The 24,487-nt window shown below is 39.2% G+C and overlaps 1 protein-coding gene and 1 long non-coding RNA gene across 8 annotated transcripts; one reads left to right on the forward strand and one right to left on the reverse strand.

Annotated features, from left to right (window-relative positions):
• The first annotated feature begins 3,044 nt into the window (after positions 1-3,044).
• stac (C2 and C2B_Munc13-like domain-containing protein staccato) lies at positions 3,045-23,999 on the forward strand. 6 transcript variants are annotated; one of them, XM_033380192.1, is made up of 15 exons: positions 3,045-3,061; positions 4,963-5,227; positions 9,719-10,059; positions 15,518-15,565; positions 18,001-18,160; positions 19,171-19,991; positions 20,803-21,017; positions 21,462-21,739; positions 21,808-21,898; positions 21,951-22,024; positions 22,530-22,895; positions 22,953-23,210; positions 23,271-23,440; positions 23,526-23,704; positions 23,765-23,999. In XM_033380192.1, coding segments are annotated over exons 1-15 (3,360 nt in total). In that variant the 5' UTR covers positions 3,045-3,059; the 3' UTR covers positions 23,857-23,999. The 6 variants fall into 6 exon arrangements, with proteins under 6 accessions (XP_033236083.1, XP_033236075.1, XP_033236081.1 ...); XM_033380184.1 differs by lacking the exon at positions 3,045-3,061 and adding an exon at positions 3,129-3,351; XM_033380188.1 differs by lacking the exon at positions 3,045-3,061 and adding an exon at positions 3,596-3,636.
• On the reverse strand, positions 7,328-8,804 carry LOC117184081 (uncharacterized). 2 transcript variants are annotated; one of them, XR_004469284.1, is made up of 3 exons: positions 8,167-8,804; positions 7,859-7,888; positions 7,328-7,778 (listed from the first exon to the last, which is right to left on the reverse strand). It is a non-coding gene; the product is annotated as an uncharacterized lncRNA (long non-coding RNA). The 2 variants fall into 2 exon arrangements; XR_004469280.1 differs by having other exon boundaries at positions 7,328-7,782.
• Positions 24,000-24,487: the final 488 nt, after the last annotated feature.

Consider the following 24,487-nt stretch of genomic DNA (forward strand, 5'->3'; position numbering starts at 1 on the left):
AAGCAGTGTTGGTGTACCACCGAATGTTTTTCCATTATCTGAATGGATTTGCTGTGGACATCCGAGCCTTGCGACGAAAGAAGCGAAAGCTTAAGGTAAGGTCGGACGTGGGTTCTAAATGGATCGCCTTTGTGGAAAAGCACACGAATACGCATACATACCCATCCGTGAGCAGACATGCTCTCCCTGTATAGTTCCGTATTTCGGAAAAGGACGACTGCTCAGTTGGAAGAACTCCCATCATTTGGGTTTGCAACCTCTTTTTGTGAATAACGCAGACCTTGCAGGAGTTCACAACGCCCTTCGTAAGCCTGTGCACCTTTGGAATCCAATACTTTGATCGAATGAGTCGCACCATCAAGTGGTTGCCGCCATGAAGAGTGATCCGGTGTGTGAATTGCACGACAAGGCGAGGCAATCGGCAATTATATGGAAGAATAATTAGATGTCGTTCGTCATATTTTAGCATTTCAGAACCTGCGACACGGCCGCATGCTCTGATAAACCCATGACGGTCTAGGAAAGGGTTAATGTTTAGGGTAGAACTTGACCTTGGCGTTGGACGCTTACCACTTAGGCAGTTAAGACAGCTTCGGTAATATCGCCGCTCGTAAGATGGCCCTCTTGCGCGGTGGCTAATTTCTGGCAGCGCTTCGTGAAGCGCAGGATGTATGCACGGACTCGTAGAGCTCTCTCCAGACTGCAGAATCCTTCGAGGAATTCTTCGGCTGCGTTGAGTGCGAAATGGAGCTTAACCGCACTCTGCTCTGAGGTCATAATGGGTGATTTGTTAACGGGTACTGGCCATTGATCTCTGCCCCTTTGCAGCCAAGTTGGTCCGTGCCACCAGAATTGGTTCTCAACTAACTCCTGTAACGGCACGCCTCTGCTGGCTACGTCCGCGGGGTTCTGTTCGGATGGAACGTGACACCACTTCTTAATATCGGTCGCTTGTGATATCCTAGTCACTCGGTTAGCCTTTGCCAGCCAGGCGAGGACTATAGTGGAATCGGTCCAGCAATAGCAGCCCATACTCGCTGTTGGCATATTCAGCAGGATAGCCGGCGCCATTTCGGACAAAAGCGCTGCACCGCAAAGCTCTAAACGGGGGAGCGACATGGTTTTCACGCGTGCGACTCGCGTTTTCGCTGTGAGAAGCTGCACCTAAACCAGATGGTCAACCTCAATGCGTACGTAGATCGCGGCACCGTAAGCCTTCTCGGATGCATCGCAGAACCCACGATGTTTGACTTTTTCCGTTAGTTTTTGAGCCAATCCATCTTGGAATACGGATTTCGTCGAGAACGGTAACCCCGCAGGAAACTTTGTCAGCGCTGGCACATCTCGCTTGGCAGCTTGGATTTCTTGCATAAAGATCTTGGACCGGACAATGAATGGAGCGAACTACCCAGCGGGGTCGAACAACCTTGCGATCTGGGACAGAACGGAACGATCTGGGACGGAATACCTCCAAGAATTGCAAGCTCGGCATATTTGGAAGACCGCTTGACCTAACGTACCTGAAGTATTATTAGTTTTGGTGAAGGATGACAACCTTCCAGTAATGAAGTGGCCAATGGGTCGCATCATGAAGACATATCCTGGACAGGACAACAACGTAAGAGTAGTTGATGTTAAGACAGCGTATACAAGCGCCCGATCACTCGTGTAACGCTGCTATGTCCCGAAGATGTGGCAATCAAACGTTCCAACAACGTGATCAATGACAACACGGAATATGATGAGCCACCCAAACAGCGAACAAGAATATTGTTACCTATATTAACATCAACATTATTAGCGCTGTTGCTCATGCTTCCATTAACATTGTCACAGTCAATAATTGTGACACAATACGCAAACAAGCCTGGAATATTCCATGAGAAGCTTGGAACACTAAGAATAGCAACTACTATGACCTAGACCCATATTGGAAAGATATGCTAATAATGTCTGCTGGAATGTCAGAGTTCCGGCATGCAACTCCATAGTTCAACATGACGAAAATCTTCCTCCAATAAAGTTTAACCTAGCTCTCTTTTAATTTTGGAAACAAATTGGTGCCAAAAAAGCTTGGCATCTTAAACAATAATCTTATTGATGTTCTTAAATTGAATAAAGACCCGGTCGAGAACGTAAAATTGCTTTTTGGTTAGTCTAGTCTTAATAGTCTCTGAGATTTGAGGATGCCGCAGATTTTCGTCCTTTGCGGGGGCGGAAGGGGCTTGGCAAAATTTAGAAACTAACTTGTCAAGTTCCGATATCACAGGAGTGTGGATACCAAATTTGGTTGCTCTAGCTCTTATAGTCTCTGAGATCCTTGAACTCACATTTTGCAATTGGCAAAGCCGACCATGAAAACTTTTGGATGCCACAGATTTTCGTCTTTTGTGGGGGCGGAAGTGGTCGGGTGACACAGTGACATATCACAGAAGTCCGGATATAAAATTTCGATGGTCTAGCTCTTATAGTCTATGAGCACTAGGCGCTGATAGGGACGGACAGACAGACAGGGCTTAAACGACTCGGCTATTGATGCTTATCAAGAATATATATACTTTATGGGGTCGGAAACGATTCCTTCTAGACGTTACACACATCCATTTTCACCACAAATCCAATGTACGCCTATACTTTTAATAATAATAGACATCCTCTGGATTGTCTGAAAGTAGTTTTAGGAAAGGAGAGTAGAGTGGATTGTGGTAGATAATAATCGAATTTTCATTAGTCGTCCAATTATGCTGTTTGGCCAAAATCAAACGGGCTGAAAATGTACCAGAAAAATGTTTGGCGCGTGGATCTGTAAAAAAAATAAAAACCTTTGCATTTGTTTCTGATAGTTAAAAAAAATGTTAAATCGAAGTTGCATACATATGTACATATGTATGTATATACATACGTAGCCGAAAACACTCTGGTCTGGTCAAGACTATACCAAATGAAAAAATAAAAAAAAAATATTTAAAATTTATGTACATAATAATTCATTTAAATTACATACATAAATATGTACATATGTCGTGGGATCCGCTGATCTGGTATACCGGTATGTACATATGTACGTATATGTATATATAAACATGTTTTAATGTAGTAGTAAATTCATAGTGGAACTTGTGAATTTAAACGGAAAATAAAAGTACATCCTATATCTGAGACAGCTCAGCTTTGAATCATCACAGTTTCTTCTCAGAGCTTGTTCAAGTCTAGTGCATTCTGATCTTTCATTCTTAGCTGCTGTTTTTCGTGTGACTAAAAATTAACAATGGATGAGGAACAAATGTGGAAAGGGTTTTTCGTGAAATTGCACGAGCTCAAAATGAATCCACCCACAGAACACGAACATCAGTAAGTTTAATTGACAACTATATAAAATACATATAAAAATATACATATGTATGTATGTAAACATAATAATGCACAATAATATGATGACATGTACATTATCACAAATAAATATATTAATGAATATTTTTTGGAATCGTTCTGTTTCGATATCACGCCACATATGTACATACTTACATACATATGTACTTAGGCACCATGAACTTAGAAAATAAACAGAAATAAAGAAATGTGACTCACACATATGTATGTATGTACATATATGTGCTTAAAGATTTATGGTAGTATGTGAGTACCTAACCATATCATACAGATGACTACTCTATTGGGGAATAGAGTTTACGCTTATGGCCCCATGACATTAGACTTTGGCAACTGACTAACTGTTAGCAAAGGCTTTTATATGGCAATTACAAGAAGCATATTAATTTTAAGTGTCCTAATTGCACTATGTATATGCTGCAAGGAATTTTAGATTAGTATTGCTGAAAAAAGAAAGAAAAGAATGAGCCGATCAAACCAAGCTGGCAAAGAAACCACGACCGTTTATTAAGTTTTAATGTTAATTATTGCACATATTTTATCCTCTTTCCTGCTGACATTTTTTTTGATAGAGAGAGAGAGAATAAGTTGGCGCGTGGGGGTTGCATAGCAGTTGCAAATTTCATTTGTTTCTTCTGGCTATAATAATTGTCCAGATTTCTCAATCTTCTCGATATGGTCAGTCTGTATAATTCTGTGTTTTATGTTTTCCGTATCTTTAAAATTGTTCATGCCACAGATTTTTGTCCTTTGTGGGGGCGGGACCACATTTTTTAGTACACTTGTAACAGTCTAGATTCAAAACTTGGTTGCTCGATCTCTGAGATAGACATAGACTATATCGACTGAGCTATTGCTAATGATCAGAAACGTCGGAAACGGAACATCCACCACCAAACTTGTTTAGAGGAGGATATCAAAGAAATGACCTTGCTTTCAAAATAATAACGCACGTATTTGTTAATAATTAAATTAGTGTTTATTTTGTATTTGTGATCGGAGCTGCACTAAAGCTAAAGCCTGTTACGGGCGGATTTCAGGCAGTAACGCAGGTCTCCTCCCGCCCAATCGACCCAAAAAGGCACAATCATAGAGAATGACCGTATTTATTAGATTGCAGTTTTTATAATACACCGAATCATTTTTCTTAGGAAAACTAACAAATCTGTTTTCCTCAGCCAGGCGCTTACTAATTTTATTTGTCTCTCACACGGTCTCCCTCATGCAGTGGGCGCCCTCTGGTGAAAGGGAGCTAGATAGAAACACACATACTGACTGAACATTGGCCATAAATGTCGAGGAGAGGCCCTTGCCGCATCTCTCGCTCGTTTTTGATTGTTTTTTAAGGAAAAATAATTGTTTAACTTTACTTATTATAATAAGTCAAACATTAAAAAACGTCAAAGCTTTCCTTTATACGGTTTACATGTATCAGAATGAAAATTAACCGAATCATTCAATGGAGTCTTAATTTATGACAAACATTTTGAAATGAGTATAAAGGACTGAGATATACACAAAAAAAACGTGTCTTTCGTTTGTTAAATAATATTTAAAATTTCTATTTAATAGGTTACAGGATGGAGACGGTGGATTCTTCGAAAAGTTTGGTTCGCTTTTACGACAGAAATCTCAGTTAAATGAAAACATTTTAAGAACACCATTGTCGTCTTTAAAAGAGGATATTCAAATAGAAGAAAACGAATTAATTATAGAGAAGCCAAATCATGCGGATCCCATTGATACATTTGTGGAGGAAATTTTACCTCCTTGGGCTCCTACAAATGATATAGGTGATATAGGTGATACAGTTTTTGACTCTGGAACTGTAATGAATGTAAGTATATACATAGTAATCTTTCAATATCTTTTAATTCCCATTAGACTTTAAAATTAATAATGTTCCATTAAAAATTTAATAATGAAATGCTGTGGTTACTTAAATACTCTATGAGAAGTATCACCAAAATCATCAACCGTACTGTTTACACATGTGATGTCAACACCATAAGTGATCTTTCTTTTATATAAAAAGTCGTCGGATATTTTATTCAAAACATATGTGTCAAAAATTAAATGTCTGACCATCGAGGGTATTTTTATTTGGTACTTTAGCAAATGAGACGGGGGTTGGCTACGCTACTTCCTTCTACGCGGTTACTCATTCTCTCTTTCTCTCCTTTTCACACACTCATCCTAGTTCAGTGCGCGCACCTTGTAGAAAGGATGCAAGAAAAAAAAACAGCTGGTTTTGGTGTGAGATTGGACTTTAAAAACTTACCATGGAAGCCACTCTGATAGAACCCACCTACAAATTAGAAATTTTGTATCAAGTAATTGATTGCTAGCTGAATGGTAGCATATATACATATATACATATGTACATATATACATACTCTCCGCTGTGAAGTGCTTTTCCAATTTCCCTTTGGTGTGGTGGTTGCTCGACATCAGTCGTTCTAAATCTTTACTGATATGGAGATTCAGCAGCTTTTCCAGTGTTTTGAGTAAAATATCGGCCTCTAACCCTTGGTGCTAAGTTTTCCTGCCTTGTGATGGAATACAAATCCGAGAGGTCTGCCCTTGGGTTAAGAACCTTCGCTTTTCGGATATATTGGATCAGCTTCCTATCTACCTCATCCAGTTTGACCCCTCCAACAAAGTTATGAGTTCTGCCTCAGTCATCTGAGGGTCAGATTTTCGTTACAAGTCAGGTTTTTTACCCCGTTCGGCCAAACACCACAATCAAAGGTAGGTGTTTGAACAAGGAGCGCTATTATTATTTTTTCAAGGGTTGTAATAATTCCTAGCAGACGAATTTAAACCTATGTAAGAATTAGCTGTGCAAAAGAAAAGTCGATGGTTGCGTCTGAGTATTGCCTTGATTTTGTTTCACAGCTAAGAAAGTAAATGAGCGCCGCATAGTTCAAGCTTCGGAAGGGACTTTTTCTTCAGTGTTGCTACTTTAGACTTAGAAGAGAACAATTTCACTGCGACCTGTCCAAGCAAGCAGCAGCCCTTAATAGGTCTTAGGTCACGTCAAGAACTTCTATCTTAAGTTATTTGTTATAGTGCTCATCACGCACACACAAATGTAACGTTCTTACTTCTTATAATCCATTTCGACCCTTTAGTTGGTCAGTCGGCCAGTCCTCTTCGTCGAAGGCACATAACACCTAAAAGACAGTGGGCCAGTTCTTTTCAAGGCAGTCGGTAACACCTAAAGCTAACTTCACGGCCACAGCTTCTAACAAAACACACAAACAACAATAACAAATTGTAACCCTAACAACGGAGCAATTCTTAATTTGTAAATGTGGAGTCAGAGTTGCCGAAAAAGCTCGTCTTCCCGATACGATCCTATTCAGATTCTGCAGTCTAGAAAATATGGTAATTTTCTACGATTCTGCGATTTTTGGTTTTCTCGTATTTTTGAAATTGTGGATGCCACAGATTTTCGCTTTTTGTGGGGGTGGAAGTGGGCGGGGCAAAGTTTTAAAGTATACTTCTAAGAGTGAGATATCACAGAAGTAAGGATATAAAATGCCGCTGCTCTAGCTCTAGCTCTCTAGCTCTAGCACTGAGCACTAGGCACTGAAAGGGACGGACAGACGGACAGACAGACAGGGCTTAATCGACTCGGCTATTGATGCTGATCAAGAATATATATACTTTATGGGGTCGGAAACGCTTCCTTCTGGACATTACACACATCTATTTTCACCACAAATCCAATATACCCCAATACTCGATTTGAGTATCGGGTATGTATAATAAAAGCAATAAGAAATTTTTGAGTCGTTAAGTTAAAGCTACAAAAGTCTTGGGCACGATTTAAACATGCATTTATTAGCCTTTTAAAATTTCAAAGTGTTGGAAGCTGACGGGCTTTTTCGGCAACTGTGACTCCACATTTACGAACAACAGTTCTTGGCTGTTAGATTTAAATTAAGTGGTTTGTTGTTCGATGTTTTACAATTTTACAATTTCCGTGAACTTCGATTTCGGGTGTTAAAGTTTACAAATTTAAGAGCGTAATTTACATGAGCGCGACAACAGATAACTTAAAAGCATTCGGATAAGAAATGTTAGATAAAATAATTGAAATTTGCTAAGAGCTATTGGCGGCTGTTGCTCCGAACATACTCCCCCCCATTGAAAGACCAGGCCTTTAACAGAATCCTTAACGGGAAAGATGCACGAGTGGTTCCAGATGGTTAAATACATATGTATGTATGTATGTAAATATGTTGTTCCAAACAACTTTGAGCCAAGACTGAGTATTCTCAGTCAATACTATTGACTCAATACGGCATAGCAACCCAATCCTCGGTCTACTTGATCTGCCTATGCGTAACAATATAAACTTCTCAGGGCCAGCGAAGATTCTTCCTTCCATGAATTGCAAACATATATTTAAAATCAATATACACACAGAGTATACAAATATGATTACCAGGTATATTACCAGGTATTTATATCTGTTGCTTTCGGTGTTCTCGGAGTTTAGTCAACGTAAACCAACAAAGACGTATCCGAAGAAGTGGAATAATAATAATAAACAAAGATGTGTATCATTGCTCTATAATTATACATAAATATGTATGTATACAAGAACATTCATATGTACATGCAACTAGTATAAAAAGAATTGAAATGAACGTGTGTGTACGTAAAAAACATATGTTTAAATTATAATGTATGTACATACATACATATCTACGTATGTATTATTCTTTTTGATTTGTAAACACAAAATGGAACCTGTTCCCTTACCTTCCAAACTGAACCATTTTTCCGCTTTCGATTCAAAATTGTTTTCACATTGACACATATGTATGCATAGGTTATCTATATGTACATCCAAACATTTGTAATCGTATTGAGTTTATACTTTGTATACCCAGTACTTGTAGAATTTTAAGGTATTTTGTGTTTATACAAATTTATGTTAAAGCAAGATGGATGTGTTTTTGATCATCTTCAAGGATCCATACATACATATGTGTTGTATGTTATGTGTTATATGTACATTAATCCAGGAAGATCCAGATATACCAGTTGCATAGGTTTCTATAAGAAAGATCTTTTTTAACTTTTGTTACCAGTACATCAAAATATGTAAGGATTGTGATACCAATCCACCAAAAGTTGATGGGATCTTGTTATTTGAACCGCTAAAGATCCGGCATTTTCCTCACTTTGGACATTTCTTTTCCGATTAGATAATTTACTTAGGGTATTTGTTTAGATTTTATATATTGTACGCACAAAGTAGAATTACTGGGTGTCTTACATTCGAAATGTCTATTAAAGCAATCTCATTTGCTTTTCTTCTCATGGTCAACGTCAAGATATTTCGGATCTGGCAAATACTTTTGAGACCGTTGGACGCTATTGTACTTGGGTACGCAATCTTTTTTTATATATTGCATGTAGACTGAAAGAAGGTGGTGATTTAAATTTTTTAAAGTATTTTTCATCGCGTTCAAAAATACGTATTCTCCAATGAGTATACACAAATTCCACCAGAAGTTAAAAAATGAGTTCTTTATCGTTTCCACGTGATTACAAAGAGAAAAAACATATGAGAAAGATTGCTTCAACGCAATCATTAAAATACCCACAAGAAAAACGAATGTGCATTTTGAATAGAAATGGCAGCATATCAAGTCAGCACTTGCGTGGCGTACACAAGCATTTACTTGATTCTCATGCGAAGGCTGTTTGCCACTCAATGACTGTAAGTATAAATGCAGGTGTATAGTGTAGTTATTTATTTAGTTACTTATCTTTTAGCCTTTTGGATAGAAGCAAATCAAAATTCTTTTCCAACAAGAACTATACTATTTAAAACAAAATTCAAACCGAACTATTACAGTTAATTTATACCAAATACATCAGAGTAAACAAAAAAATCAAAAAGTATATACATATATTTTAGGATATATATATAAATACATATAATATTAGGACCCGACGTATTCTTGATCATCATTACTAGCCGAGTCAATGTACCGATGTATGTCTGTCCATCCGTCCGTCTTCATGAGCTACTAGATCTTAGAGACTACAAAACGCACTCTGCGTTGTGAATAAATCATTGAGGATGTATATCTAGCAGATTGCTGAATTTAGATCAGATCGAATTATTATTATAATAACAAATAAATTTCCTCCAGGTGGCTCCTGTGGTATCACACTCTATCATGTTTAATCAAGTAAAAAATTAAGAAATTCTGTGGTATCCACAATTTTGAAAATACGATATGTTTGTAAAGGTATAAAGCTTAATATATTCATTGTTTATGAACCAATTTTCTTGCAGGTTGAAGATTTGTATGAAGAAATTTTATTTGAAATTTACAATAATATTGGATGCGAAAATAACGAAGGACGCATAGAAATTCTTGTTAGATTTGCACAAGATGCATTCAAAATACCGAACTCGACGCATTTGGAAATTTCTGAAGTTGCCGTGCGGAAAGAACCGCCAAATGTTAGACTTAATATCGAGATTATAAAGGCCGAGAATTTACTGTCAAAGGATTCAAACGGCTTATCTGATCCGTTTGTGACATTGTACTTGGAATCAAGGAACTCTCATCGTTACAACTCATCTGTTAAGCCCGCTACACTAAATCCAATATGGGAGGAGCACTTTTCATTGTAAGCTTATACATTTTTACCCTTTCACAATATGCTTAAATTGCTCCGATTTTTGTAACGCACAAGTTGGTAGAAATATTCTTTATTTTGCAGCCGAATAGGCAGGTAATTAAAATTTGAGGGAAGCAAGATTAAGTAGACTTTTGTAGTCATGCCGGATTATACTACGGAACCTGAATAAAACGGAAATAAAGCCCTCCTAGATTATAGAAAATGACTCCTTGTCTCCCTTTCTCAAACCAAAATAAGAATCGTCGAAACGTAACAATATAAAAAACATATTTTTTTCATTTCTTTTCCGCACTAATCGTTTTATCAACAAAATAGGCCCATGATATGCATTTTTCATAGTGAATCCAACCGGAGTAAAGCCTTCCAAGACTGCGTCAGTTGAAGATATATTATAAGAAGGTAGCCAAGGTGCAAGAGGTGAGAGCTAGGTGCAAACAAAACGGCTTCATAGGCTGCTGCCGTGAGGTAGTTCTTGCAATAATTGTTTATTTGTTAAGAATACAAGTATTGATATGGGGGGAAATTTGGTTTACTTGGCTTTATTCGTTTGGCTGTTATGGGTGGCGAAAGTCAGTGATTATGAGTATGTACTCACCTATGCACTTTTTATAAAAATTAAAGTAAATCATAATCATAATTTTCACAAATTATATTTATACATATATAAATAATTATACATATAGACAATGTTTAACGGTCTTCTTTGTGTATTTTGGACTTAATTGTTTGTTGGGAGGACCTCATACATATAGTTTACCATCACTTCTAAAGACTTTTCGATCCAAACAATCGTATTTAAAAAATTGGGACCTTTGTGACCATGCACTGTGGCAAATTGAAGGCGCTTTTTAACATTCATGATGGACAGCAATGGGCTTAGGTCCCCTGGTGAAGATTCAAGGTATTATGTACGCCGAAATGTGGAGAGACATTCTGAGTAACAATTTATCTGGGGAATATGCCGATAATTTTTCACTTGCCAGGATATTTTAAGAGGACAACGACCCGATACATTGCTGCAGGATAGTCAAGTCGTGGCTTAAGTAAGAGGGAATCAATGTTTTGCAATGGACACCGCAGAGTCCCAACCTCACCCGTATAGAGAATTCTAAACCAAGTCGTTGCCAAAAAAAAAAATAAGCAATTAAAAAGATTTCAGGAGGTCATGCCCGTCTGATATCTCCACCTCTCCACCATCCTGGCACTTGAGGAGCTGCTTCCTGCATTGCTGCGTCAAGTTATGGTACTCCAGCGTTGTGGGTAGAAAATCGTCAATTTTTGAAAAGCGGCAAAAGCTGCACGCTTATTCTCTGAACTATTAAGGCTTTCTGAGACTATCCAACCAAGTTTTGTCTCTTGTAGAATTGCCAGCTGCGCCGAAAGCCGTATCTGTGTGATGCACAATATGTCGAGGAATAAGCCAGCTCGTATCAGCAGATCGACTCTTTGGGGCTTCAAGTATTCAGGGTCAGCTAGCTCCACACTTTCCGGAATTGGCCAATTCTTTGCATCCGGGTAAAACTTGGGCTGCACTTCCTTAATTGAGGCAGTGATAATTGCCGAGAGGGAACAGCGATAGCGTTCGTCTTGGGATTGCAGAACGATGTCTACAGCCTTGCTGGTCGGTAGAATTGACTCTCCAATACCGGCGATTTGAACGTGAGACGAATGAGTATCTAACTGCAGCTGATTGGCGAGTCTCCATGTTATAAAGTTAACCTGAGAAGCTGAATCTAAAATAGCACGACATTGGATAAATGCTCCATAACGATCTGCTCCATGGACGAGTGCAGTAGGTAGCAACAGGTTCTGGCTAGGCTGAGACTTCTAAATTGAGCGGGGAGGGCTAGAACATCCGCTTGCTAGAAGCACAGTAGCGGCGTCTTGCTGGATCGATTCCTCGGTCGGTGAAGATGAAGATGAAGCACCAGTTCCCGATGGGATGTGGAGTAGCGTGTGATGTTTGGCCTGGCAATGCCTGCGAAATCCTGACCTGCACCTCTGCAATTCATGGCCTTTGTTAAGGCAGTTCAAACACAAGCGGCTCTTCCTTGCTTCTTTGTAACGTTCAAACGCAGAGAGCTTTACGAATGCCTGAAATCTAGATATGTAATGCTCGGAGGTTACATGTGGGGTTAGGATGGTCGTTACTGGAGGTGATAAGGGCGATAGGTTTGTTTTCTTCCACCTGTTGAACTGTTGCCAGGGCTGATCCCAAATTCTCCAGCATCCGACATCTCGCTTCCAAAAATGAGGCCATGTTTGAGGTCGGCTGGTTCTCCTCGCATTTCTCCTTGGTCTTGTGGTCCAATTTCGTGCCTATGATGTAGATCAGTAGGTTAGGTTAGGTTAGGTAGAGACGGCCGCCAAGCTCGCTCGGAGCCCAGCACACATAGGCCGGTTTCGGCCCGTTGTGATACCGTTTGAGACTTCAGCCTGTTTGCGTGGGTGCCTACGAGCCAGTGTCCTGTGAGGGAACGTATGACTGCGCTGCACCTTTCCCTGCCTAGTTTGCAGAGCTCTGAGGTGCGCTTCTTGTCTATGGTCGGCCATGTTTGCCGAGCTGTGCGACAACGTGGCCCTGTTTGCCACTTGTTGTCTATCAGTAGCGTGTACTGCTCTTTTATGATGAGCTTGCAGGTGGCCATAGGCATACAAATATCCTCCTTATCTTGGAGAAGGGGGGTTGTAGTGCCAGATCTGGCCAGCTCGTCCGCTATGCAGTTGCCCTCGATATCCCGGTGACCCGGGACCCATATAAGGCTGATAGCAAATTGCTGAGCCATCTCGTGAAGAGATCTGCGGCACTTCGCCACAGTAGCCGAGTTCGAGGAGATCGCGTTAAGTGATCTGATCGCAGCTTGGCTGTCGCTGTAGATGTTTAGATTGGTTGCCGTGGTGGTAACCGTATGAAGGCAGTACAGAGCCTCCCTGATTGCTGTAACTTCCGCTTGGAAGACGCTACAGTGATCCGGAAGCCTGAAAGATTGCCTTATGTTAAGTTGTTCAGAGTAGATTCCTCCTCCAACCCTGCCGTCCAGTTTTGAGCCATCCGTGAAGATGCTTATGGCCCCGTCTGGGCCGGGGGGTCCCTCGAGCCAATCGTCTCTATGAGGGATGATTATGCTGAATGGAGTCTCCGTGTGCTCCATTGGAACTTGATAGTCCGTTCTTGCTGGGACCTTGTTGTTTTTGTTTAGTATAGATGAGTGACCTATGTTCTGGGGTACCCATTGTTCAGAGTCCCTAAGACGTATTGCTGCCATTTCTGCCCGCTCCTTTCCTGCAAAGTCAAGGCTCTGAAGGCATAACATGGCGTTTAGCGCATCATTTGGTGTAGTTCGAAGAGCTCCACTGATGCAGAGGGCGGCTGTTCGCTGAACCTTGCCCAGCTGATTGGTTATTGTCCTTTTCGCTAGGGCAGGCCACCAGACAGTAACTCCGTAGAGTATTATAGGTCTGACTATTGCCAGATATATCCATCGGACTATGTTTGGGTTCATGCCCCACTTTAGGCCGATAGCTTTTTTGCAAGTATAGAGTGCTGTCGTTGCCTTCCTCACTCTATCCTTGACATTCAGGTTCCAGCTAAGCTTTTTGTCAATTACCAACCCTAAGTAACTGGCACTGTCGCTGAAGGAGAGCCTGTATCCGTTTAGTGTTGGTGGGTTGAGGGGCGGGACCTTGTATTTTTTTGTGAATAACACTAGTTCCGTTTTCGAGGGATTTAGTCCCAATGTAGATCAGTAACCCATCCGAAATACCCTGAGGGGTTGCCAAGGTCTGAAGAGCACGCAAGTGCGCATTAATCTTGTCGATGAGCGCGCGCAAGCCGATAGTCGAGCCCTTCTCCACCCCTCGCAGCCCGAAAATAGCCTTGACGTGTGCCCGAAATGCAAAAGTTTATTGTCAAATCGCAACTTCAATAAACTCAACGCCTCATCGTAATTTTCCTCAGAAAGCTCCAGGGAACGAATCGTAACCAGCGCAGCACCGTCCACGACATCCACGAAGGTATTGAAATATATCAATGATTTGGATACGGTGGTCGTTGTGCACCATCGTCGAGAACATCGAGTCGAATTCTGGCCAATCCATGTAGCTCCCACCAAATCGAGGAAGCTGCAACTCGGGCATTCGAGAACGCCCTCTAATATCATATGCGAACAAAGACGAATTCTCCTCGAGAGTATGGCGAGCCGTTGAATGAGTGGCATTAACCATGCGAGCATCCATCAAGTCCCGCTTTTGACCGTTTTTCGTAAATTAGACAATATTTTATAATTAAAATGTTTTTATTAAAATTTGTTTTTTTTTTTCAAATTATATTAGATACAATTGCATGGCGAACTTGACCATTACACGTTCTTTATTGTTAAAAAAATAATAAATATATTTTATACAGGCAAATTTGCACCGGAATAAAGTTCAACTTTGACACAATATTGTGAAGCTTTAACGTTTAGGAAGCTGAAATGGCCAAAGCCCCCACTGTACGAAGAGGACACTTGGAGTTCCGTCGTCAACAGTTAAAAGACTTAATGAATCTGTTTAATTTTGCATCAAAAATTTTTCCCCGATATCAGAAGTTTAATCAGTTTTGAGTTTTATTAGTGCGGCAATGCCGGAAATTCCTAGAGCTCGCAAGAACCCTGCAGGAGCTACAGTGGACATTGTGCTCGGTAAAAAACAATTAAAAGGCATATATACTATATGGTCCAAGGCGTCAAACTTTAACTTATTGTTAATAAACGATGTTAAGTCTCGGAACTATATAGAAAAATTTAATCCCATAATAGAAGCCTGCCATAATGGGTGCATGTCATAGCGCCCAATGACAAACTAATTAGAAGATCATTGTGCCGAAAACATGTAGAATGAGATAAAAAACGAGATAACACCATAAACTTTTTATACCCGATATTCAAAATGAGTATTGGGGTATATTAGATTTGTGGTAAAAGTAGATGTGTGATCAGCATCAATAGACGAGTCAATTGAGCCATGTCTGTCTGTCAGTCTGTCCTTGTCGTATCATTATTATAGCCAGAATGAATAAAACAATTTAATTTTTTCTCGCCCTGACTCAAAACGCAAAACATTAGCGCCTAGATCTCAGAGACTATAAGAGCTAGAGCAACCAAATTTTGTATCCCCATTCCTATGATATCGAAGCTGCACAAGTGTATTTAAAAACTTCGTTTAATGTAGCCATACTGACTATGTATTATGTATAAATGTAGAGTTGCGGTCGCCGCAGCAACTCACAACGTTCCCCCTCATTTAACGGTACTTTTATTGATTCTTGATTCTTCTTCGAAATTACGGCGTTATGACAGTAATTTTTTTGTCATAGAGCCTGCGGGCGCTATGACACTTTGGGAGTGGTCGTCCTTGGGCTTTATGACTTGTACCCTGTTTTAATAGTATATTTTTGTATTTATAGGCCAATAACTGAAAACCCGCGTGAAGAAGTTTTAATTGTCGAAGTATGGTACGTATAAATATCCTTTTATATACTGATAGGTTAAACATATAAAACATTGTAAACTCGCATCTATTCAAAGAGACTATGTGCACTTATATCACTATGACACATCATATTTAGCTGTGAGCCAAACCGATTTTTTTAGGCCTTAAAAATTTGAATGAAATTTGGTTTTTGTCTATGGTGTGGTTTTTTCTTTTAAATTTTTAAGAGCTTGTTATACCCGATACTCAAAATGAGTACAGGTGCATATTCGATTTGTGGTGAAAATGGATGAGTGTAACATCCAAAAGGAAGCGTTTCCGACCCCATAAAGTAAAAATATATTCTTGATCAGCATCAATAGCCGAGTCGATTGAGCCCTGTCTGTCTGTCCGTCCCTATTAGCGCCTAGATACGAGAAAACCAAAAACGCAGAATCATAGATAATGACCATATCTATCAGATTGCTGAATCTGGATCAGATCGGATCATTTTTATAGCCAAAAAGAACAATCCTATTTGCAGTGGCTACGCAGCGCCCGACGTCACGCTCAGACTGATTTTCTGTCTCTCTCGCACGCACTCTTTGTCGTGTCGTTCAATATAAGCGGCTTCTGCCGGAGGAAACCCATACTGACTAAGTATCGGGTATAAATGTAGAGTTGCGGTATCCGCAGCAACTCACAACGTTCCCCCTCGTTCTAAATGATTTTCATGATACCAGAAATATTTTGTTTTCGACGTTTCCCAGTGAGTATCCTCCTTATCCTCTTTTTATGGCTCTATTGAAGAGAGTCTTACAAGTACTACGATGGATGTCTAGTTTTTTTGACCACCAGGGGGGTTTCTTTTTCCCCCTTGGTCTGTTAGAAGGGCATGCTGTTCACAAGACGGTTTAGGTCGTCTTTCGTGTTCGGGCATTTAGGGGCGTTAGGAGGGAGTAGTTTCTCCAGGTTTGTGCTATATTTTTCCCAGTTGGCTTTTCTGGGGTTGGTATGGTCTGTGGGTTTACGGATCTCGAGGGATAATATCGTCTCGATGTACCTGTGATCCGAAAAGGCATGGTCTTTTAGGACTTTCCAACGCTTGATGGTTTCTAACAATTTGTTTGGAGTGCTTTGCTACCGGTCCCGGTGTCTCTTGCGAGCGCTGCCTTTTAGCTTGGAGAGCCACCTTTTTCTGTTCTAAGGTGAACTCCGGGAGCACAGCTGAAGCCCATTCCACCTTCTTCAGCCAGTCGGCTGAAGGGCTGGCTTCGCTGCTGGCGTGTTGCCGACGGAGTATGTGCCCTGCACTCCTCTTTTCGGCATAGGTGTAGCGTTTGGCTTGGGCGCTTGTCGACGGCAAGTCAACCCCCTCCGCTTTACCAGAAGGTCAGGGAGGCGCAGTATTTCTTAGCTTCCTTTCCAAGGTGTCAGCTTCGGGAGTTACCTTGCCACCCACTCCAGATTCGGGATGGGATCCCCTCGGGTTCGCACAGGCTCCTTCCACCTTGCTGGTATTCCCTGCTGTAGAGCTGGTAGGGCCAGGCCTTTGGGCCGCTGCCTTCCCATGCTTGGGATTGCTCCCAGTTGGCGTTTGGGGAGTGCCACACTCATATGTTTTTTTGTGTTTTTTTTTGTGTTTGTTGCTGTTTTTTCCATAATCATCCCACGAGATGCAGGGAAGGGGAACGCTCAGCCCGGGCAGAGATCCACGTTGCCCGGGTAAGCCATCATTAGAACAGGGGGCTGCCAGGTCCCTGAGCCCTCCGTTAGCGACTGCGCTAGTTTTTATACCGGACCCCCGGCCAGCCTGACTCTCGGCACGGGTCGAGTAACACACTTAGTCCGGCCCGGTGTGAGGTGGGTGGGGGGGTTTGGATGTGGGTAGGTATCGTGTAGGGATGGGAGTGTGTAAGCTACTTATTGAGGCGACCCCACAAGCGCATCGTCAGTGTTGCTACCTAGCTAACACCAGCTGGCTGTCCGGGACTGCTTATTTCGATACTCTCCCGTAAGGGAAGCCCGCTTATTCGCAGCTGACCTACCGAGGTAGGCCGTTTGCTTCCGCAACCCGCAACCCGTTCGGTGGTCTCAGTTAGGCCCCATTGAGCCACCTCACGAGCTCATCAGACCAGAGGTGGACGTTACACACATCCAATTTTACCACAAATCTAATACACCCCAATACTCATTTTGAGTACCGGGTATACAAAAACCTATCCCGGTTGGGGAGCTTAATTTGAAACAGATCCCTATAGAAAAATGAACTCGGTTCCCCTAGATGAATATTTTGTGTACTTAAATCTTTTGTTTTCGTATTTGCCAATGTACACAAATTGATGCTTGCAATTTCAGTGTTCAGTCTTCAATTTTAAAATTAATTTTCAAATCTATACAGCCCGATGTACTATTATTATTATTCAATTACGGCCATATACAAATTATATTTTTACATACGATATATTTTTTTATTAGGGATTTTGATGCAGCAGAAACGGTCAAGGAAAAAGTTAACAAAATATTGGATGTGAAAGGTGTAAAGGGGCTTAGTAAATTAATGAAAGAAATAGCTGTCACCGCGTCTTCTGGTAAACATGATAATGAATTAATAGGAAGAGCAGCAATTACACTAAAGGTATGTATGAGTATGAACGTCTGTCAAACATGTTAATAACAAAGAGTAAAATAAAAAAAAATCTTGGCATCATCATTTTTATTAAACAAAATGAGTATACGGGTATATTTAATTATTTATTTTCATGCTTTATCCTAGCGCTACAAGTTTCCACTTATGTTTATTGCGCTAATCACATTACGAATCTGTGCAGATTAATTTTATTGATTTCCTAAGTGTTTTTAACTTTAAAGTAAAATTGAGTTGCGCTCCTAATGGTTTTGATGTTATGGGGAAGTTTGTTCCCTCAAACCTCAAACCTTGTTCAATTGAGTGATTTTATTCACTTTGTTCAATTGTGTGCATAAATGCATAAACTAATATATCGGCTGGTGTCCTATTCGTTGTATTGTTTAGTTTTGTGATTATAAGTATAAAGGATTAATTCGAACTTTGTGAATTTATCTTCTGGATTATCCTCACTAGATAATTTTTCATTTATTGTTTTGTGAAATTTTTCAACGTCAGATATTCCATTTTTGCTGGAAGTGATCTCGAGAGTCCTACATCATTCCGCTTCACAAGAAGGTTCAAGATAGGTTCTTGACTTTCTGGTCACCCGGCAACTGCAAAAACTTTGTTGTAGTTTAATATCTCCGTCGCATCACGGTTTTTTCAGACATAATCCAACATCGGCTAACTTAATCCACCGTGGTTTTCAGTTCTTACGGACTTTAGCAAGGTATTCCATTCAGAAGCTCTCTTTATAAGGGTTCCCAACGAATCTTCTAGATTGGATCTTGTCCTATCTCTCTAACCCTACTCAACGTTTTCTAATGTGTTGTCAAATATTGTAATGTTACTTCACTGTTACAAACGTGTTATTAACTAAAACTAACTAACCGAAAAACAGAAATTGTTATTAAACAAGAATTGCTCTATAGCAATATTATTTTAATAGAATTTTAATCCACCATTACTAGAATCAAAACACGAAATTTTTGTTTTACTCACTGTTTTTAACTTATTAGTCTATTCCAGCTTCTGGACTGACCGTTTGGTATAACCTAGAAAAAGGAAATAAGGCTCGAAGCCGAGGATCCATTTTAGTAAACCTTACCCTAAGCGCCGAAAAGAACAAGAGCGTGGCCGTACAGGAGCATAAAAATTTACTAAAGCTATTACTGATGTATGAGCTAGAATCCTCGCAAGTGGCATTTTATTGGTGGAGTGGGAAATTTAGCGAAAATGCTGAAATTATCCGATCCCAACATGCTGTTCAAAGTGGATTAACTCCGATTGATTGCGCCATTAGTCAATGGCATGCATATAGTATCATACATGAAACTCATAAGCTTAATTTTTCACTATTTAATTCTATACTCGACGTATTGACTCCAGTAATTGGCTGTATGCAGAAGGATTCGGAAGATCTTGCTACATATTGGGATGGAGTAAGGCGTATACTACCCTCTTGTTTTGCAGTGCTACGAAAGATACGATATAAAAACGTCAGTGATCTGAACATAACAAGAGCTGTAAGCGAGGTGCTAGATATTTTGGGAAAAGTTAAACTTTTTGAAGTTCCGGTGACTATAGATATATTTCCAACGTCTGTATACGGTTGGATTCATAGAAATGATGCAAAAAATATATGCAATGTTGATTCGGCCATAATCGATGCTATCAATACCGGTACAAAAGAATGGTTGGAACATATTGTAGAGGGTAGCAAATACTCAAAAGATAATGAAACTGATGAAGAAAAATTGCAATATATAATTAAACTTATTCAAATGATCCGGTCGGACCTTCAGCGCGCAATGGAATATTTCGATAAACTGTTTTACCAGTAAGTATTTGAAAACAAATAATGTAATATAATAGTTACTAATTAAAACGACGAGCACACGATAAATAATGTTTAATAATTTATGTAATAATTTATAATGTGGCTGTTAAAGTGTGTCTTTATTCTTGTAAGAACATAGCAGTCGGGCTTTTGAAAGGCTCGTAAAATAGTCGTTAGGTGAAGCGGGAATAGGGGGCATGTTATTAGAAGGAGCACATTGATAAACTTAAAAAAATGAAGCAAATAGGTTAGAAATATGTTCAATCTGTTCGTTCGTTCTTCTTCGTATATCAGACGCTTTTTTGTTTTGCGCTCCGCATATTTTCCCTTTGTTTCATAATTGAAATTGTTACTTCTAGTTTTCTCACTTTATAATTGATGTTAATCAGATTGAAACATTAATGACTTTTCCAGCAAAAGATCACGATGTGATCACGATTCAAGAAGTGAAGAATGCACACGCGCGGAGAACAAATGCATTTTGTTTGAGTAAATTCTTTTCTTTTGCATTCCACGTGCGCAAGTAGAGTTAAATATCACGATTAACTTACCATTTTGGTGCATATTGCAAGGCGTGGCATCGGTAAAAACTAACTGAGTGGGCAGTGTATTGTAACTCTTTATCTGGTTTTTTATTTGTCGACTTCGAAAACGGAGCGAATGCGGCTTCCTGCGTAGCCTGGTGTAGAACTAGTACACTGTAGTCGGCGAAGTCCTGGTCCGCATTCGCTTCCCTCGTAACTGTAAAAATAAATGTATAACCTACGTGTCGATAGTGCATTTAACTGTTTTGTCACTTTATTTTTTTCAGCAAAATTCAATTAAACTATTCAGCTATCCTTTATTTGTTATATGACTCAAAACTGAATGAAATCTGTGAACCTATTGTCAAAGACGTGTGCAATAATATTAAAAGATTGGATGTGCCAGATGATCAATTCGAATATTTGCCAAAAATCGATAATTTGAATATGGGAACTACATTATTTGAACTTTATTTGGTGCTCAAGCGATACGTCCAACTGGGTAAAACTTTAATTTAAATCTTCATTTGTATACCCTTGCAGAGCGAATTACTTCGACCATCTGGTCTTATCAAAGTAAAGAAGTAAGCATTTGTGACCAAACATTATTTATAAAGAGCCCACTCCGTTTGTCTGTTTTTGTGCAAACCAGTCGTCAGCTTTAAAACTATCAATGAAACATGAAACACTTTTTTTAATACCGCTTTCGATTTTGCAATTATCTTGAAAAAGTTAAGTGGTGTTAGAAGTTTTTTAATTTTTTTAAATCCCGTTTAACATAATAAAAATTCCCATAAAATAGTTGCTTTTATAGCTTATACAATTAGCAAGCGTATGAAGAAACAATCTGCAAGGTTATAAAAAACTTCGGAGTCGAAGCTAGTCTGCCGTGGTTTTTTTGATATACAAAATATGTATTATGGAATTTTTTATTTATATTTTGTAGGAAAATCACTGTGTACCGATGAATTGAAAATGAGTGGATTCTATCAATGGTTTGAGACAGGTGTGACACACTGGCTTGACATTTCAATAATAAAGGCGCTCAATCGTATTCAGAAAGCAATAGATCTGGACCAACTGAAGGCGGTCGACGAAACCGTAAAATACAGCTCTTCTGCCGTGGATACTCTTTCAATTTTTTACCAAATTAAAATATTTTGGCAACAATTGGATTGGCCGGAAGTTGAGGGCTGCTATACATTTATAGCTAAAATTGTAAATGTAAGAACTCAACCACAAGTAAGAAAAAAAATATTCTTAACGGATTATTATCTACTATTTCAAAATAGGATCTATGTCGATGCTGCATTTTTTATGCTCAAAGAATGTCACAAAGAGTCGAAAAGCTAACTAAACTCGGGGATAATAACAAGATATTCAGTAAGCAATTTAACATTAAAAATTGTAATTTATCTAATTTTTTACCCTCTAGTTTTATCAGAAGAGTGGTGTCTAGCAATTAACAATATGGATTACATCCGTCAGAGCTTACCATCATTTATAAAGGTAAGGCTTTTTCTACCCTTGAAGTGGATATCATTTTTATAAATATTGTTTTACCACATTTGCGGGGTTTTGACCTGCTCTTGAAAAAAACCTTACCTTAAAACCCAGACCCTAACTAAAGCATAGGCGTAAGTTTTTTGATCTTTTGGTTGTCACTTAGCGTTCAGAGTTTTAAATAGAGCTAGTCACCATACTTGAGTAGAATAGGTTTGACTATCGCAAGGTAGCATTAGGTGGCATTCAACTATATCTATAACTATTTAACTATAACCCATTTAAGGTTGTATGGCTTGAAACGTTAAAATTGTGTTAATTTTAGTATTTTCTATAAACATATATATAGAAGAGAGCGTATTAAGAGAACTAGCAATAAAGAGAGATGTGCTGTTTGTTTTTGTACATGCAAAATAACAATACAATTTTATGCGGTTATGTATAAATTAAAAAAAATTTTTCTTTCAAGTAACCAAAATGTAATTGATTTGTCTGTATTCACGTCATTCAGGAACTTGGCATCGACAATGTCATACAAAAATTGGGAGAATATCGCACAAATTTGGAGGCGGACAGATGCTCATCTACTATTAATGCTGTTATTGAAAATGCATTAGACACCGAACGCAATCAAATTGTGGAGCTCATTGAAATTGTTTCCCATAAAATGGCACCCCCAATGAAACTCTATTTGGCTGAAGGTGCGGAAGTCCTTCATAAGGACTCAAATTCTATGGACCAGCTAATGATGTATTTAGAAAGTTCATTGGACACTCTTTACAACACACTTAATGAAGTAAACTTCGGAAGAATACTGGAGAGCATTTGGTCAGCGCTATCAATAATACTGTATGACTTAATTCAATCAAATCTTGATGTATGTATTCTTTCGGATAAGTATCTGTTAATACTTACAAACTTTTATGTTTTATAGAAACGGCGGCCACCAGCATATTTCAAAAATTTAAAGGACACCCTTCAGACAATGATATATTGTTTTAAAATGGGTAACGTTGCAACGGAAGTAAACATTTTGTCTACAATTCAAAAGAGACTTGACGCGTATGCTCTTGAAACAGCAGATCTTATTCATCAATATTATATTGAGCGATTGGAATATCAAAAAAATCAGCCATTATCACCCTTCGGACAACTTACTATAAGGGCTGAGTTTACAGATTCATCTTTATTAGTAAGTAAAATATTATCAACAACATCAAAAAAATAAAAAAATTTTTTTTTCATATTTAAGCTCACTATATTAAATGCGCGCAACTTGCTTCCAATGGATTCAAATGGCCTCGTCGATTCATTTACTAAAGCTTGTTTTATGCCAACAAGTCGATTCAATGGTATATCACCAGTAAAGACTACTGTTCACCATAAAAGTTGTTTTCCATTGTACGATCAGGAATTTTGTATGTAAGTACAAATGCGTATGTGTATATTTTGTCATTAATTTATATTATTATTTTTATTTTGGTATTGATTTGTTATTTTTCTTTAGAAATTTGAATGAACAGCAGAGGACAGCAGAAGATAGCTTGATTTTGTTCAGTGTAAAAGATAAGGATCTATTTGGCATGTCAAGTCAATACATAGGAGAATGCTATGCTTCATTCACAGATCTCATGGAATCTGAGGGAAAACAAATTATTATGAATTTGTCTCGACCAGAGTATACAGGTGACTAGTTTTCGAAAACATGTACAAATATGTTAATAGAACAAAAACATTTTTTTTTAGATTCCGAAACGCTGCGTGCTTTGGAATTTAGACAAGGCGATAAACAGGCTAAGGATTTTATAAAAAAATTAAAAAACAAATCCTATTCCTAAGGTGCAACAAATTATGAGTTAAATTACTCTTTACATATAAAAATAAAATCTAGCATCAAAAATAATTTTCATTAGCACTAACGTGCAAGGCAAGTCAACAGGGACGGAGTGTGCCGATTCGCTGACTGCCTCAAGAACATTCACGGGGGGCCGTTACTCAGCTGTGTTCTTATTTACGCTATCCTCCATGCTCAGTTTCCAATCGAGCTTTCTGTCGACGATTATGCCAAGATACTTGACATTGTTGCTAAGGGCTAGCGCTTCCCCACAGAGTTTTGGGGGAGTCGGTGTCGGAACTTTTTACTTCTTAGTGAAAAGCACAAGCTCCGTTTGAGACGGGTTGACTACCAAACCTAATTTTTCTGCCCATCTCGAAATTTTCGTGAAAGTACTTGTCACACAACGTCTGCGGAAATTTTCCGGAGAATGCTATGGCAACATCGTCCGCATACGCCACTACGCGGTAGCCACCCCCCCTCTATCTCCTGCAGCAGTTTGTTCACTGCCACGTCCCATAGGAGGGGCGAGAGGACTCCGCCCGGCTGTGTGCCTCTGCTGACAAATCTGGTGGACGTTGACGTCCCCAGTGATGCCTCAACCGTCCTGCATTTTAGCATCTGATCGATTAGGC

The sequence above is a fragment of the Drosophila pseudoobscura genome, chromosome 2 (genome assembly GCF_009870125.1).
Source record: "Drosophila pseudoobscura strain MV-25-SWS-2005 chromosome 2, UCI_Dpse_MV25, whole genome shotgun sequence".
Lineage (NCBI taxonomy): Eukaryota > Metazoa > Arthropoda > Insecta > Diptera > Drosophilidae > Drosophila > Drosophila pseudoobscura.

Coding starts and splice junctions, on each gene's coding strand:
- stac (XM_033380184.1), top strand. CDS start 3,269: ATGGATGAGGAACAAATGTGGAAAGGGTTTTTCGTGAAATTGCACGAG. Junction 3,352..4,962: donor CCCACAGAACACGAACATCA/GTAAGTTTAATT, acceptor TCTATTTAATAG/GTTACAGGATGGAGACGGTG. Junction 21,740..21,807: donor TTATAGCTAAAATTGTAAAT/GTAAGAACTCAA, acceptor ATTTCAAAATAG/GATCTATGTCGATGCTGCAT.